Source organism: Papio anubis, chromosome 1 (assembly GCF_008728515.1).
Source record: "Papio anubis isolate 15944 chromosome 1, Panubis1.0, whole genome shotgun sequence".
Classification (NCBI taxonomy): domain Eukaryota; kingdom Metazoa; phylum Chordata; class Mammalia; order Primates; family Cercopithecidae; genus Papio; species Papio anubis.
Genome location: NC_044976.1, coordinates 105992 through 122140, shown reverse-complemented (window position 1 = coordinate 122140; position 16149 = coordinate 105992). Strand labels below are relative to the sequence as shown.

Genomic DNA, 16149 nt, shown 5'->3' with positions numbered 1-16149 from the left:
AGGCGGGGCCCGCCACTGCAGACTTCGGGGACGGTCGGTGGAAACGTGGGGCGCGGGGAGGGCGCAGGCCCCTCCCGCTCCAGCCATCCCGGCCGTTGCGCAACTCAGGGCATTTGCGAAAACCACGTCTGGGAGGACTTGGCCGCAACGCGGCGAACGGGCACCCTCGGGGAGTGTGGGCGGCGGCGAATGAATGAACGAGTGAACGAACGCACGCCCGCGGGAGCGCGGGGTCACCGCGTAGTTACGGGCGCGCCTTCCGGGGCGCCGCGGTAGATGTAGAGCCCCTGCGCTCGGCGACGGGCCGGCACTTTGCAACCGCTCCCTAAGCCCGACCCCGCCTCCGCTCCCCCCCCCAGGCCGCCGTGGCGCGTTGCGGGGCGGGGCGACTGCGCAGGCGCAAGAGCGTCGGGGGGGGGGGGCGGGGGCGTGACCAGGCTGCGTGCGCGCGCGCAGAACCCCGGAGCTGGAGGCCGCCTCCCCCGCCGCCCGCTGGACTCGGCTATGGGTTTGGTGCAGGCCGCAGGCTCGGTGCGCGCGCGCTACCTTGTGTACTTCCAGTACGTGGGCACCGACTTTAAGTAAGTTTCCCGGGCGCAGCGACGGGCGCCACGTGGCCCGGGCGGAGGCGGGAAGGAGGGCGCGGGCGGGCAAGCGGATGTCTCCGGACGCGGTTTGCAAACGTTCGGGGGCGGAAGCGGCTCTGGCCTCAGAGGGCGGCCGAGACCCCAGGGCAGGGCGCCCCCGGTAACCTCCGCCCGCCTCTGCCCGCAGCGGGGTCGCGGCCGTCAGGGGCACTCAGCGCGCCATCGGGGTCCAGAACTACCTGGAGGTGAGCTCGGCCGGTCCCGGGACGCCCGGTGAGGGATAAGGGGGAGCCCCCGCCCGCGCGTCCCCAGGGTCCGGCCTCGCCCACCCGCCCGCTCGCCCCGCGGCTCGGTCCTGCAGGAGGCCGCCGAGCGGCTGAATTCCGTGGTGCCGGTCAGGTTCACCATCTCCAGCCGCACGGACGCAGGGGTCCACGCCCTGAGCAATGCGGCGCATCTGGACGTCCAGCGCCGCTCAGGCCGGCCGCCCTTCCCGCCCGAGGTCCTGGCCGAGGCCCTCAACACCCACCTGCGGCACCCGGCCATCAGGTGAGCCGGCGACCTGAGCAGCCCCTGGGGCTCGGCCTTCCCGATTCTGTTGCGGGCGGAGGCTGGAGGTCTGCACAGACTTCGTCGTCTGGTCAGAGCTCGGGGGTGGAGGAGACAGGAGGTGACACCTGGGCAGACGGGCAGGGTCGTTCCTCCGGTGAGCCTGACCTGCTGCCACAGGGTCCTGCGGGCCTTCCGAGTGCCCAGCGACTTCCACGCTCGCCACGCAGCCACGTCCCGGACCTACCTGTACCGCCTGGTCACTGGCTGTCACCGGCCTGCTGAGCTGCCGGTGTTTGAACGCAACCTATGCTGGACTCTCCAGGCAGAGTGAGTGCGGTCCTGACAGTGAGCCGGGAGGGGCAGGCAGGCCCCACCTCCTGACGTTACCCTGTTCCCTGAAGCTGCCTGGATGTGGCCGCCATGCAAGAAGCTGCCCAGCACCTCCTCGGCACACATGACTTCAGCGCGTTCCAGTCGGCCGGCAGCCCGGTGCCAAGCCCTGTGCGAACGCTGCACCGTGTCTCCGTGTCCCCAGGCCAGGCCAGCCCCTTGGTCACCCCCGAGGAGAGCAGGTGAGGAAGGGCCTGTGGGTTGTGGCCCTGCCCTCAGGTCACACGCTGATTTTAGCTCCAGCACCTCCCCCAGCTTTAAGGCAGGCGAAGCGGGACAGCTGTCCTCAGAACCTGGACAGCTGGAGTGGCCCGGACACCCCCCAGCCTGCAGCTGTGCCCTCCCCCACCCCGGCTGGGGGGCAGAGGACAGGGAAGGCTGCCTGTCTCTGAAAAACCGTGCCCTGCCTAACAGAATTCTGGCAGCCACTGGAAAGGTTTCGCTGGTGCCACTGGTTCTGGCCCAGCCTGGCAGGGGTGGTTTCTGCTGCCCCATCACTGTCCAGAGGGCCACCCACCAGGTGGCAGATTCTGACCACAAAACCTCCCCTGCTGGGGTGAGCCCTGAAGGGAGGAAGAACTTCTGCCGGCCCCAGACTCCTGCGTCAGAGTAGCAGGTACAGGGCTGGGGTCTCTGGCACACGCACCAGCCATGTTCCCAGACCCTGCACCAGGACCCTAGGGGAGGGCCCAGGGCAAGCCCCTCCGGCACAGCCAGGCTACCTGCCCAGCCTCCAGGGTCCTGCTGCCTCCTTGCCCAAGCATTGCTTGTCTGGTTTTAAGCCTCTCCAATGGGCCTCCCTGGGGGCAGGGAGTCAGCCGGGGGAACCAGCCCGCCCTGTCAGTCTCCTGTCCGAGGCCACGTGGTAGGCTGGGGATGGCAGGCGCTGCCCCACAGACACCTACAGGCACGTGTGTTTCCAGGAAGCTGCGGTTCTGGAGCCTGGAGTTTGAGAGTCAGTCCTTCCTGTATAGACAGGTGGGCTCGGTTCTGGGGCCCTCCCTGGGGGGTGGGGCTGAGGGTGGGCAGGCCTCTGTGCAATCTCGGCCCTGGGTCACAGGTACGGAGGATGACCGCTGTGCTGGTGGCCGTGGGGCTGGGGGCTTTGGCACCTGCCCAGGTGAAGACGATTCTGGAGAGCCAAGACCCCCTGGGGAAGCACCAGGCACGTGTGGCCCCGGCCCACGGCTTATTCCTCAAGTCAGTGCTGTATGGGAGCCTCGGTAAGAGGAATAGGCCTGGGAAGCTCCTGCTATGTGCCCAGTGACTGCTGCGGCCATGGCGTGGAGTGGGGAGGCCAGGGGCCACTGACTGCAGCAAGACAACTGGGGGTAAAGGAGCCCCCCGCCCAGGGTCACAGTCCTTCAGCCCAGCCCGTCCTGGGCTGACCCACTCCCTGGCCATGGGAGTGGTCCCAGTGGTGGGGAGGGTGGGCTGACCTCGCCCCAGGCTGACGCAGGGTCTGGTCTGTCCACAGGTGCTGCCTCCTGCACCCTGCAGGAGCCACACTTCGGGAGCCACAGATGACCCCGGACACTCGGCAAAGTCAGGCCACACCAGGCCCAACCCTGTGCTGGTCAAGCACGGCAGTCAGCCGCTTGGGGCCCACAGCACTGCTGCCCAGCCTCCACAGCAGCCTCCCTGCCCAGGTCCCACCAGCCTGGATGCCCCTCTGTATCGTAGGCGGGATGGGGTGCAGTGCAGGACACAGCCATGTACACTGAGAAGAAGGTACCAAGTAGCCTTTCGTTCAGCTTTTACTGGAAACTGCTGTCCGGGACTCCCTGCCCTAACCATCGTTTGGGGGCCCAGGAGCAGGAATAAAGGCAAGACAGCCCGGAGGCCAGTTTTTCTTTAGCTGGAAACAGCTGCCTGCGTGGGCACATGACACACGGTCTCTGTCCCCAGGGATGGGACCTGAGGGTCTGTTCACTCAGGGCACCCACAGTCCTGAAGTGCAGGCCCGGCTCTGTCCAGCTGGGAGAGGGCAGAGGTGGTGGCTGGGTGAGATGCCGGCCTCAGCTGGGGGCCTGGGGGAGGCCCTTCTTCAGCAGAGATGTGAGGAAGCTCCCCAGCTCCTCGTCCTAGGGCAGAAGCAAGAGCACCATGGGCCGTGCAGGACAGGGAGGGGTGGTGACACCTGTGCTGACCGCGGTGGGCTGGGGGCCACCCCTTACCTGGTAGGTCCAGGAGACCAGCAGCACCTTGGTGCCCGGGTCCTCAGAAGGGGCGGCGGCCTGGATGAGGATGGACTCCACAGTCACAGAGCCGTCCGGGAGGTGCTGCACACAGTGGTCCTTCAGGACGCTGTGGGGAGGCTCGGTGAGACCCTGCCTGGCCCCCGGGGCCCAAGGGGTGGGGAGACCTGAGGGGTCGGGGGGTGGGGCCAGGCGCCCACCTCTTGAGGTGGCTGTAGACGCGCAACGCCATCTCCTGCTCCTTGCGCGTGTCGTGCAGGTGCACGCGGCAGGTGAAGCGCAGCTGGTGCTCGGCCAGACCCAGCTCTTTGAGGGCTTGCTCTGAGGATACCAGCCGGAAGTTCTGTGGGGCAGGGGCAGGTCAGGGAGCACAGCAGCGGCCCTCCCCCCTCCAGAGGCTGTCCTGGCACTCACGCTGTCCTTCATGATCAGGGTGCCGTGCAGGAGCCGAGGCTTCTTAGCCTCGGGGAGCAGCCCTGCGGAAGAGGTGGCAGCAGCTGTCAACGCAAGGGCCACTCCCAGCTGCCTGCCCCGAGCGCCCTTCCCTGCCCGGCCCACATACCCTGCGCCATTTCCCGCTTCAGCAGTCCCAGCGAGATGCCTACGGGGATGCTGGGGCTTGTGGGCAGCGTCACCGTCTCGCCATTGGCTGGCATGTAGCAGCTGACTCCTGGACCCCAGGAAGAGAAAGCCTCAGCCCAGGTTGCCTCCATTGACCCAAGGTGGGCCCCACGCCGCCCGCCCGGCTGCCTACGGAGCTCCTGCTCGATCTTCTGCTTCAGGAACTCCATCTTCTTGGCCTCGCCATGCACCAGCAGCACGCTCTCCGGCTCTGCCTGGCCCACCAGCTGCATGATGCCCTTGGCGTCCGCGTGTGCGCTGAATGACATGTACTCCACCTGCATCTTGACCTCCAGCTGCGGAGGCCACGGGGTGTGGACAGCGGTTACCACCAGGAGGTGCCCCTCTGCCCTGCCAACCCAGCACGGGGTCGGGACTCACCACCTGCCGCCCCTCCATCTCCAGCTTCCGCTGTCCGCTGAGGATCTTGTGGCCCACGGTGCCCTGCACGCAGTAGCCGGGCATGATGACCTGGGGGCAGGCACAGAGCTCACAGCCACGGGACCCCAGCCTTGGCACCTCAGGGCCTTCCCTGGGATGTCCCCACCTGAACCCCTGGAAGCTGTTTCCACCTGCCAGCAGTGCCCGACCAAGCCTAGCTGCAGATGCCAAAGGGCTCAGGTTTTGCCACAAGACTGTCCGGGGCTGGGCTGGGGCTGTACAGCCCGAGGTGGACGGGCTATGTCACAGGGAGACTGAGCAGCTCCAGGCGATGTCACCCCCGTCCCTTGGCAGCAGCAGCCACGTCCCTCGGCCAGCGCGAGGCCAGCAAGAGCGGAGCGCAGAGACAGCACGGGAGGAAGGACAACCCGCCAGCCTCCAGCTTCCAGGTTCCCACACCGCACCGCGCCCTCACCATGTTCTTTTCATTTCCGGCCCATTTCCGGAAGATCTGCAGGGACTGCCCGGCGTGCAACATCCCTGGTGTAGCAAATACAACCTGCAGGACACACAGGGTCGGGGGGGGGTTCAGGGCAGCGATGCCCCCACCACCACTGCAGGCCCAGCCCAGAGACCTGCAGGAGACAGGAGGCCGACAGACGTGGATGTGCTGGCCAGCCCTGCCGCGGGTCTCACCATCGGCCCTGGGTTGTCAGCGAAAGCCCGGTCGAAGGCCTTGATGTGCTTGAACTCGAACATGTTCCTCTGCACGAAAGTCTTGCGGATCTTCTGGTTGGTCCAGGGGATGAACAGCTTGTAGTAGTGGTTGGCCTTCTCGGTCAGCCCCGTGGAGAAGTAGATGGGCACCTTCAGGTTCATGCGCTCCCTGGGGACCACCGGCCCAGTCAGCACAGTGGCCACAGGGGAGGACACTGCAGGGCAGAACTCGGCCGGGTCACCCCCACACCCGTATCTGCACAGCCCATGCATGTGCCGGGCTGAGTCCAGTCGCAACCACAGGAGGCCAGTGCCCTCAGCCTATGTCCCATTAAGCCCTAAAGCAGCCAGGCTCAGCGGAGGACCAGGAACCCCTACAAGAGCCGCAGACAGTGACGCTGACGGGACGTCACAGGCCTCCTGGGGTCACACAGCGCACAAGCAGCCCCCCAGGACAGCAGCAAGCAGGGCTGAGATGCCACCAGCACCCTGGGCAGGGCTGCCCACCGACTGAACTGTGCAGGCTGGGCCAGGGGCTCCTGAGAGAGCCGTCCTGGCGGCACCTACCAGAAGGTCTCCAGGAGGATGCAGAGCTCCTGGGCGCGGCCCAGCGCGAACACGGGGATCAGCACCTGGGGGACACATAAGGCAGGAGCCTGGCCATACAGCCCCTTGGCACAGCAGGCAGCGTTCAGTGAGGGCACAGCCAGGTGCCCAAGAGCTGCCTCATAGGGACCTTAGCCTCTCTCATCTGCCCCCAGTCCTGTCCCAGCCACTCTCTGGAGACAGAAGGGAGCTGCGTGGGCCCTGGCCAGGGCTTCGTCAGGATCTGAGGTAGGAGAGGCAAAGGCTCCCTGGGAAGGGTCTCTGAGTTTTTGTCTTCAATGCTGAGCACACCTTCCTCCCTCCCTGCTTGAAAATGCAGTGCCCTCCAGCCAGAAGGACCCTGACCTAGCATAGCCGAGGGCCTACGTCCCCACCCCTGCTGTGGCTACCTTCCCGCCTAGCACAGCCGAGGGCCTGCGTCCCCGCCCCTGCTGTGGCTACATAGCCGAGGGCCTGCGTCCCCGCCCCTGCTGTGGCTACCTTCCCGCCTAGCACAGCCGAGGGCCTGCGTCCCCGCCCCTGCTGTGGCTACATAGCCGAGGGCCTGCGTCCCCGCCCCTGCTGTGGCTACCTTCCCACCGCGCTCCACGGTCTCGTGGACTTTCTTCAGGAAGTCTCGTTCCCGGCAGCGCTTGGAGTCGCGGATGGTCGTGGCGTACGTGGACTCCGTGATGAGCAGGTTGGGGCGGCACTTGTCAATCCAGGCAGCTCTAGTACACGGGGGTGGGGTGTGAGTCACGGTGCACGGTCCCCACAGCTGCAGGGCTGGGTCTGACAAGCTGGGCCCCAGTACTACGCCCACCCGCCTTCCTGGGCCACTCTGGCTGGAAAGAGCCAGCTGGTAAAATGCTGTGGGCAGCACACTTGGGAAGAGAGAAGAGGGACAGAGGACCCCGCCCAGACCTTGGGAAGAGAGAGGAGGGACAGAGGACCCCGCCTGGACCCTGTGTCTTCGCGCATCTGGGCCCAGAAGGAAGGGGCTCTCCAGGCCACACGGGACACGGGAGACACTGCTGGGCCGGCCGCTCCAGGGCTGGCACGCCGACACCCGCCAGGGTCCTGAGCGCCAGGGGGGCCCATGGGACAAAAGACATCTCGGACTACTTACCCCAAGTGTCGGTCTGGGGTCATGTTATAATCACCCTGGTGAACGATCAAGGCCACCATGAGGAGGGTGCGTCCCAACCCGGCAGCCCCTCCCGAGCCTTAAGCCCTTCCACTGACCGTGTAGACCACAGACTCTGAGCCCACTTTAATCTGGAACATGGCTGCCCCCAGCACGTGGCCTGCATAGTAGGCCTTGATCTCCAGTTCATCGTCCACCTGTGGAGGACAGGGCTGTGCTCAGGCTGTGTCGTCACAGCAGAGGGGCAGAGAGGCAGGGGCGGGAATCGAGGGAGGCAGGGGCGGGGAGCGAGGGAGGCAGGGGCGGGGAGCAAGGGCACTGCACTGAGCCTTTTAGTCCCTCTTGCTCATACACAGCATCCAGTTCACAAGGGACGGGCAATGTGGACAAAGAACAAAAAACAACAGATGGAAGACTGAAGGGACCTGAAATTGGAGTTTCCAGTGTGGACTTTGAATACATCACAGAGAAAAGACAAGATTCAGAATGCTGGCTGCCAGGCAAGGTAGCTCAGGCCTGTAATCCCAACACTTTGGGAGGCCAAGGCGGGTGGACCCCTTGAGGTCAGGAGTTCAAGACCAGCCTGGCCAACATGGTGAAACCCCATCTCTACTAAAAATACAAAAATAAGCTAGGCGTGGAGGTGCATCCCTGTAATCCCAGCTGCTTAGGAGGCTGAGGAAGGAGAATCGCTTGAACCTGGGAAGTCGAGGTTGCAGTGTGCCGAGATCACGCCACTGTACTCCAGCCTGGGCGACGGGGCGAGACTCCATCTCAAAAAAAAAAAAAATATTGGGCCAGGCACGGTGGCTCACACCTTTAATCCCAGCACTTTGGGAGGCCAAGGTGGGTGGATCGTCTGAAGTCAGAAGTTCAAGACCATCTTGGCCAACATAGTGAAACCCTGTCTCTACTAAAAATACAAAAATTAGCTGGGCATGGTGGCAGGTACCTGTAATCCCAGCTACACAGTAGGCTAAGACAAGAGAATTACTTGAACCCAGGAGGCAGAGATTGCAGTGAGCTGAGATTGTGCCACTGCACTCCAGCCGGGCAACAAGAGCGAGACTCCGTCCAAAAAAAAAAAAAAAAAAAGTTGGCAAAAAACTAGACTTCCTTAAAAATTTATTTCACTCATTTAAAACTTGCCGGGCATGGTGGCTCACACCTGCAATCCCAGCACTTTGGGAGGCTGAGGCGGGTGGATCACGAGATCAGGAGTTTGAGACGAGCCTGACCAACATGGTGAAACCCTGTCTCTACTAAAAATACAAAAACATTAACCAAGTGTGGTGGTGCACACCTGTAATCCCAGTTACTCGGGAGGCTGAGGCAGGAGAATCACTTGAACCCAGGAAGCAGAGGTTGCAGTGAGCCGAGATTGCGCCACTGCACTCCAGTCTGGGTGGCAGAGTGAGACTGTCTCAAAAATAAAATAAAAAATAAAAACAGTACTTTTGGAGAGACAGTCTCACTGTGTTGCTCAGGCTGGTCTGGAACTCCTGGGCTCAAAGGATCCTCCCGCCTCAGCCTCCCAAAGTGCTGGGATTACAGGTGTGAGCCACCACCCTTGGCATAGAAACTATTTTTGAAAAGTGGAAATTCTTTTTTTTTTTTTTTTGAGACGGAGTCTCGCTCTGTCTCCCAGGCTGGAGTGAGCGGCGCAATCTTGGCTCACTGCAAGCTCCGCCTCCCGGGTTCACGCAATTCTCCTGCCTCAGCCTCCCGAGTAGCTGGGACTACAGGTGCCGCCACCACACCCGGCTAATTTTTTGTATTTTTAGTAGAGACGGGGTTTCACCATGTTAGCAAGGATAGTCTTGATCTCCTGACCTCGTGATCCACCCTCCTCAGCCTCCCAAAGTGCTGGGATTACAGGTGTGAGCCACCGCGCCTGGCAAAAAGTGGAAATTCTAAAACCAGGAACTATTAAAACCCAAATTAAGAATTCAATGGATGGGCCAGATGTGGTGGCTCATGCCTGTAATCCCAGCACTTTGGGAGGCTGAGGAGGGTGGATCACCTGAGGTCAAGAGTTTGACCTTTTTTTTAGTAGAGATGGAGAAACCCCATCTCTACTAAAAAAAAAAATACAAAATTAGCCAGGCTTGGTGGTGCATGCCTGTAATCCCAGCTACTCGGGAGGCTGAAGCAGAAGAATCGCTTGAACCCGGGAGGCAGAGGTTGTGGTGAGCTGAGATCATGACATTGCACTGCAGCCTGGGCAACAAGAGCGAAACTCCATCTCAAAAAAAAAAAAAAAATAGAATTCAATGGATGAATTTACCACCACATGACATATGACCAGAAAAGAGAATCCGTAAACTGAAAGACACCAGAGAGAATATCTATCAGGAAACAGGAAAGACAAAGGGATGACCAAGTTTCAAGAGGTTGACCGTCAGGCTCTCAGGGCCCCTGGAGGAACAAGAACGAGGCAGAAGCAACACTGGAAGAAACGTGATGAAGGCCTCAAGCCACAGATCCAAGAGGCCTCAAACTCTGAACAGGTTGAGAATACATGTCGGCCCATCGGAGCACAAGCACCAAAAACCAAGGCCAAGACCCTACAGGTGCCCGTGCCAGAGACGGGGGATAGAATGATGTTTGCAAAGTGCAGAGACAAAATACTGTCAACCTAAAATCCTACACACCTAAGAGGAAAAAAGTCCTTCAAGAATGAGGGTAAAGTAAATCCGTTTGCAGCCAAATAAAAATTGACAGAATTGGGAGGCCGAGACGGGTGGATCACAAGGTCAGGAGATCGAGACCATCCTGGTGAACACGGTGAAACCCTGTCTCTACTAAAAAATACAAAAAACTAGCTGGGCGAGGTGGTGGGCGCCTGTAGTCCCAGCTACTCGGGAGGTTGAGGCAGGAGAATGGCGTGAACCCGGGAGGCGGAGTTTGCAGTGAGCTGAGATCCGGCCACTGCACTCCAGCCTGGGCAACAGAGCGAGACTCCGTCTCAGAAAAAAAAAAAAAAAAAAAAAAATTGACAGAATTCAGCACCAGCAGACCCACACTCCATTCTTTAGGCAGAAGGCAAATTACCCCAAGTAAAAGGCGGAAAAAATGCAGGAAATACAACAAAAAGAATAAATATATAAATAAAACTAAGCAAATGTTGATGTTACCAGGCATTAGAAATCATGTCTTTCAGGGTTTAAAATATACGGAGGAGTTGGCAGGTGTGGTGACTCATGCCTGTAATCCCAGCACTTTGAGAGGCTGAGGTGGGAGGATCCCTGGAGCCCAGGAGTTGGAGAGCCTGAGCAACACATACCCCCTCTCTACAAAAAATACCAAAATAAATTAGCTGGGCATAGGGGCACATGCTTGTAGTCCCAGCTACTTGGGAGGCTGAGGTGGGAGGATCACCTGAGCCTGGGAGGCTGAGGCTGCAGTGAGCCAAGATCACACTCCAGCCTGGGCAACAAAGTGAGACCCTGTCAAAAAAAAAAAAAATTAAAATTTCACAACGAAAAAGATAAATATACTTCATTTTGATAAGAAGTTCAATCAGAAAAATAAAATGTTCCAAAATACGTAAGTACCTAATATAGTTTCAAAAAATATAAAAGCAATACCCAGAGACTCTAATGAGACACAGACAAACCCATAATCTTTGTCACAAATTTTGCCAATCTGTCACTCACCGACTTAACCTTCACTTCCTCCCTGACCCACACCCAGAACCAGGCACCCTCCAGAACTGGCCCATCTCCCCTCTGGCCCCTGCCTCCCTGCCCGGCGACACCCTGGGAGCTCCAGCAAGTCTCTGGAGGCTCCGAGCGCTCTGAGGGCACCAGCTTGTCCCACTCTGGCCATTTCAATGCCGCTCAGACAGAGCCAGGTGGGTTTGGAGGCCGGGGCACACCCCCACCCTGCGCGTGCTCTCCCGGGTTGGCGCCCTATCTTGTTTGGGACCCTTGTGCTTGCGCTGCCGCCTCCAGGTGTTCCCACAGTGCTGGATGCAAGAGTGAGGTGGGGTGGGCTCAGCCTGAGGCCCCAGCCTTCCAGAGGCTGTGGAGAGCGGGCGGAGGGCATGGTTGCTGTGGGGGTGGGCAGTGACTGTGCGTCTGTGGCCCTGGGAACCTGACCTGGACCGTCTGGTGGAGGTGGACAGCCACCACCTTCTTCATGCAGTCTTTGATCATCTGGGAGGTGAAGAAGTTGGCCTCGCCCTTCTTGTCCACGGCGATCTTGCGGTAGTCCTCCAGCAAGATGGGGCAGATGGCCTGGGTGGGGTGGGTCATGTAGATGGGCCCGTCGTAGCCCACCATCTCGCTGAAGTAGGGGAGTGCCCCGCAATGGTCCAGGTGGAAGTGGCTGGGGGATGCAGCACAGGTCAGCCTGGGCCCACCCTGCCCCAGCCTTCACCCCACTCTGGGCTTGTGGGTTGCCCCCTTCATTCGCCTGCTGTGCACCAGGTCCCATCCCGAGTACTGAAGAGTCAGGTCTCCCTGGAACTTCAGTCTCAAAGTCGAGCGAGGCAGTGAGCGAACGGGAAATCGGACACGTCGGTGACAGCGACATGCTCGCGAGGCAATGCGAAGCCGCTAAGGCGCACGGGGAGCCGCTGGGATTTCAGGCGTCAGGACAGGCTGAGGGGAGCGGCAGGTGAAGGCAGCACAGACCTGAGGGCGAGGGCAGTGCCTGGCACGCCCCAAGAAGGCACTGGGGACCCCGCTGTGTCTGACAAGAAACCACAACCACGAGGGTCTCAGGGGCAGCTGAGGACGCTGCCTCCAGAGCGGGCTTCTCCAGGCTTCACAGGCCCTCTGGCTGCTGGGGAGGACAGGGCGGGGCGGGGCAGGGGGAACCAGCAGGAATGCTGTGGCCATCCAGGCAATGCCACCCAGACCAGCGGGTCATGAGCTGCTGGACTCTAAAGGCTGGGGTCAGGGCAGACTCAGGACTCTGGAATCTCCAACAAGACAGTGGGGTTTAAAGCTCCTGAGACAGAGAAGGCATCGGAGAGGGTGAAGCCTGGAGAGCCGGGTTCAGAGGGCAGGGCCAGAAGAACACGTGGAGACCAGGCCGTGTGTGTGACCAGTAAGGCAGGCAAGGAGCAGATCCTGGGGCCCCGACGCCCCCTGAGGATCAAGGATGACGCAGGCCCCTTGCCAAACGTTGCCGAGGCCGAGTAAGGGGGCCCAAGCCCCATAGGTACAGACATGGGACCCTCAAGGCCCCCAACGGGTGCCCACCTGATGATCACGCAGTCCAGGAAGTCTGTCAGGCGGCCGTTCTGGGTGATGTAGGAGAAGTCAGGGAAGCGTCGCTGGGAAGGACGTGAGGCTTCAGGTTGCGCCGTGGTCTCCAGGCAGCACCTGGGACCACCCATGTCCCAGGGAGGGGCCCCCAGGAAGGGGGGTTCTACATGCAGACTCAGGCTGGGCACTGCCACCCCGCAGGTCGCACCAGAACCCCTGGCTGCTCACAGCATGCAGAGGGGCCGAGATTACCTCCAACCTCACTGACAGATGTGAGCTGGAAGCTGAGCCCAGGGTCTCGCTGGGCCCAGCCTATAGGACTCTGGGGCTGGAGCCCAGCACCAGTACAGGGGCTCGCCTCGGCCAGGCCCACCCATCCCTACTACCCACAGGGTGCAGTCGTCCAAGCACGACCACTGCTGCCCACTGCCCCACTGTCCGGCTCTCAGGCCCAGGGTCTGCCTGCACACGGCCAGCCCTCCTGGCCTCCGGGCCTCCTGCCCGAGAGACTCACGTCATCATTGAAGCCCATGTGCATTCCGCAGTCCAGCATGACGTTCTTGCCCGCAATGGAGACCAGGATGCAGCTTCGGCCCACATCCTGGCCAGCCCCTACTCGAGGGAGGGCAGGTGAGAGTCAGTGCTGCGCCCCCCGCCCCCAGCTCCCTGTGCTGCCTCCCCAAGCTCTGCAGGACCCAATGCACTGAGGAAACGAGACCGAGGCTGCTGTGTGGACAGACACGTGGGCCAAGAAACAGGGCCACCCCTACTCACAGGAAGGGGGACACAGGACCACGCCCCACACCACCACATCCAGGGTGGAGGCCGGCAGCCCACACGCTCCTCCCTGGCCTCTCCAGGCGGCTGTGGCCTGCTGGCTGAGTAGTGGGCACTGTGTTGTGGTCCTCAGCCCCTCAGACACAAGGGCTGGTCTGCGGGGCCAACACCTCAGTCAGAGTCACGCCTGGGCTGTGGCTGGACCCTCAGCAGAGCTGCAGACCAGTGAGGCCACCTCCTGCAGGATCTTTCCCCCGGCAGGCAAGGGCCTGAGTGCCTAAGTGCTGGCACTGGGTGTCCCCTGGTGGTGCGGCTGTGGAGGGATGTCACGCAGCCTCGGCCATGCCACACGAACACAGTGCCGGTGGTCCAGCAGTGGCCGGCGTGGGCAACACAAGCCCCACACCACTGCACACCACGCAGCCCCCAACACAGACCCTAATCTGCGGCCCTCCCACACTCCTGACAGCCAAGCAGCCCTGCCCAGCTGCTCCAGCCAGAGGCCTTGGCCAGCCAAGGCACACTCAGCCCCCTCATGTGACCTGGGGGCCCACAAGGAAAGGGCCACGGCCCCTGCACAGCCTGCGCCTGAGCAGGAGTCTGACGGCAGTGAAGGGCCTGGTTTTCCCCTTGACTCCCCACCCACCTTCCCCGACCAGCCACCTGAAACGTCCAAAGCCAGCACCACACATCAGGATGGCGGGGCCACAGCCGAGGGCCTGCCTGCCACGAATGGGGGTCTCAGGTTCTCTTCTAGGCCTGTTCCTGCCCCCACTGGGTGTGAGCTGTCTGAGAGCAGGGTCTCAGCTGTCTCCTCCCTCTGCACCTCCTACCCCAAGCCATGCCAGGCTCACAGAGGCCCTCTGGCATCTGTGGGAAGGGAGGGCCGCCCCTCTTCACGGCCAAGGACCTAAGGCCACAGAGGCACTTGTGGCCCTGAAGCGTGGGGCCTGGCTTGGTTTTCTGAATTCCAAAGCCCAATCCTGAGGTACTGGCAGTCCCGCCTCCCGACAGGACCCACAGTGATCCCAGGGAATAGAGCCTGGAGCTACAGGAGGGGACAGGGCTGAGAAGCCAGAGGAGGAGGCATCCCTGTCTGCAAGGAGACAGACAGCAGACAAGTAAACAAGACACCTCGAGTACACCAGATGGAGGCTACTGCGACAGAGAAGAGCAAGGTAAGAGGATGAGGAAGCCTTGAAACTTCCAGAACCATGACAGGAAAGTGCTCCCTGAGAAGCCAACTTTTGAGCAGGATGGGGGAAGGGGGAGGAACAGGGTTGGGAGGGACAGGCAGGGTCGGGGGACAGTCACGCACAGGCGAGGGCGTGGGAGTGACCCCAAGGACACAGCACTGGCCCGGTGAGCATGGAGCCCAAGGCAGCCCCTGGCACGGGGAGGTGGGGAAACAGGAGTTCCGCTTCGCCGATACCCTGGCTGAGGCGACCTTAAGAATACCCCCAGGTACAGACAAGGAGCAACTGAAGCCACATGAACGATCAGACTGTCCAGAGAGTGGGTGGAACAGGCAGCCAAGAGGCCAAATGGGAAAGGGGCAGTCTGGGAGGACCCAGCAGAGGCCCCAGAGAGCAGGGGAGGGCAGCAGGGCCCACGCTAACGCCGTGGGCTGTGCACAGGCCAGGGGTGTTCACAGCACAGTATCCCCGCCGGGGCAGCAGGCACCCCTCCAAGGAAGCGCTCATGCCATGAGGAAGGACATGGAATCTCGTCCCAGTGTCTGTGCTGGAAGATGCCCTCGACCCCTGCCCAGTGGAAGGACCAGGTTCCAGGACAGCACAGGGCAGGCACGTGTGGAAAACGCCCAGGACATCAGGATGGTTGGCCAGCAGCACCATGTCCCCCCCAGGTGTTTCTGAGACCCTGGGTTTTGACTAATTCTTTCCTCCTTCCCATTGTTCTACACTGTTAGGACTTTGACTTTTTTTGACATATGGTCTTGCTGTCGCCCAGGCTGGAGTGCAGTGGCACAATCATGGCTCACTGCAGCCTCGACCTCCCGGGCTCAAGCAATCGCCACAACTCAGCCTCCTGAGTAGCTGGAACCACAGACACACACCACCATGCCCGGCTAATTTTGCTTTCTTTTTTTTTTTTTTTTTTTTTTTTGAGTGATGGGGTCTTGCCATGTTGGCGAGGCTGGTCTTAAACTCCTGGGCTCAAGCGATCCTCCCACCTCTGCCTTCCAAAGTACTGGGATTGCAGGCGTGAACCACAGTGCCCAGCCTGTTAGGACTCTTAACAGTATACGTGTTTTTTGCTGTTTTTCTCAGTGTTGCAGAAATCAGGTAGAACAACAGCTGAACTGACAGTTGATTGTAATTTGGGCGTGAGCACAAAGGGTGGTGGACAGAAAGCAAGAGGTGAGGAGGCAGAAGCGGGACAGCGAGACTGGGGGGCTGGGCGGCTGAGAGGCTGGGGGTCTGCTAGGCTGAGAAGCTGGAGGACTGGGGGGCTGGGGGGCTGGAGGACTGGGGGGCTGGGGGGCTGGGGGGCTGGAGGCGGCAGCGCGCCGCACAGGGAGGTCAACGCACCAACGAAAGCGCACAGCGAGCGCGGAGGCCCCGCGGCCCCCTCTGCGACGTCCCCTCACGGCCGCCTGAACCTCGGGGCTCGCGTTCTCGCGTCACTGCCGGAGGCCGAGGGTGCAGGGACTCGGCCGCCTCTCGGTTCCCACCAGGGCCCACGCGGGGAGGAGGAGACCGAGGACGCCCGCGACGCGCACCCGGCTCCATGACAACCCGGAGGGAGCGGGGCGCCCAGCCCGCCCGGAGCCGCATACGGAGCCCGCCCCACAGCCCTGCCGGCGGCTCCCACTCACCCAAGGGCGTGACTCTGATCTCAGGCATCGTCTCCGCCGCGTTCCCAGAGCCGCGAGTCCCGCGCCCGGAGATGCACTGCGCAGGCGCAACCACCAGGGTGTCAACTTCCGGTGCGTTAGCCGGAAACGCGGGTCT

The 16149-nt window shown here is 61.4% G+C and overlaps 2 protein-coding genes across 7 annotated transcripts; one reads left to right on the top strand and one right to left on the bottom strand.

Moving 5' to 3' along the window:
- Nucleotides 1-415: 415 nt before the first annotated feature.
- On the top strand, nucleotides 416-3419 carry PUSL1 (pseudouridine synthase like 1). 5 transcript variants are annotated; one of them, XR_002520543.2, is made up of 8 exons: nucleotides 416-581; nucleotides 775-832; nucleotides 949-1136; nucleotides 1317-1466; nucleotides 1541-1711; nucleotides 1944-2507; nucleotides 2590-2752; nucleotides 3007-3370. XR_002520543.2 is itself a non-coding variant. In XM_003890955.4 (8 exons), the coding sequence occupies exons 1-8, from the start codon at nucleotides 505-507 to the stop codon at nucleotides 3054-3056; spliced, it is 912 nt and encodes a 303-aa protein (XP_003891004.1). In that variant the 5' UTR covers nucleotides 424-504; the 3' UTR covers nucleotides 3057-3370. The 5 variants fall into 5 exon arrangements, 3 of the variants coding, with proteins under 3 accessions (XP_021790529.1, XP_003891004.1, XP_009206619.1); XR_002520545.2 differs by lacking the exon at nucleotides 3007-3370 and having other exon boundaries at nucleotides 1944-2145; nucleotides 2453-2507; nucleotides 2590-2640; XM_003890955.4 differs by having other exon boundaries at nucleotides 424-581; nucleotides 2453-2507.
- INTS11 (integrator complex subunit 11) lies at nucleotides 3269-16135 on the bottom strand. 2 transcript variants are annotated; one of them, XM_003890953.2, is made up of 17 exons: nucleotides 16014-16135; nucleotides 12912-13009; nucleotides 12392-12465; nucleotides 11282-11510; nucleotides 7277-7375; nucleotides 7161-7195; nucleotides 6624-6762; nucleotides 6014-6078; nucleotides 5426-5615; nucleotides 5205-5288; nucleotides 4730-4819; nucleotides 4482-4644; nucleotides 4290-4397; nucleotides 4142-4203; nucleotides 3928-4070; nucleotides 3707-3836; nucleotides 3269-3613 (listed from the first exon to the last, which is right to left on the bottom strand). In XM_003890953.2, exons 1-17 carry the CDS (start codon nucleotides 16039-16041, stop codon nucleotides 3548-3550), a joined length of 1803 nt encoding a protein of 600 aa, XP_003891002.1. In that variant the 5' UTR covers nucleotides 16042-16135; the 3' UTR covers nucleotides 3269-3547. The 2 variants fall into 2 exon arrangements, with proteins under 2 accessions (XP_003891002.1, XP_009206522.1); XM_009208258.1 differs by having other exon boundaries at nucleotides 4290-4644.
- Between the last annotated feature and the right edge of the window lie 14 nt (nucleotides 16136-16149).

Bases quoted from the DNA above. Each gene is read 5' to 3' on its own strand.
- PUSL1 (XM_009208355.3), top strand. From the start codon at position 505: ATGGGTTTGGTGCAGGCCGCAGGCTCGGTGCGCGCGCGCTACCTTGTG. The intron at 1,137-1,316 runs GTGAGCCGGCGA...CTGCTGCCACAG, and splicing joins CTGCGGCACCCGGCCATCAG to GGTCCTGCGGGCCTTCCGAG. The intron at 2,508-3,006 runs GTGGGCTCGGTT...GTCTGTCCACAG, and splicing joins AGTCCTTCCTGTATAGACAG to GTGCTGCCTCCTGCACCCTG.
- INTS11 (XM_009208258.1), bottom strand. From the start codon at position 16,041: ATGCCTGAGATCAGAGTCACGCCCTTGG. The intron at 4,820-5,204 runs GTGAGGGCGCGG...GCCTGCCCCCAG, and splicing joins CCGGAAATGAAAAGAACATG to GTCATCATGCCCGGCTACTG. The intron at 4,645-4,729 runs GTGAGTCCCGAC...TGGCCTCCGCAG, and splicing joins AGATGGAGGGGCGGCAGGTG to CTGGAGGTCAAGATGCAGGT.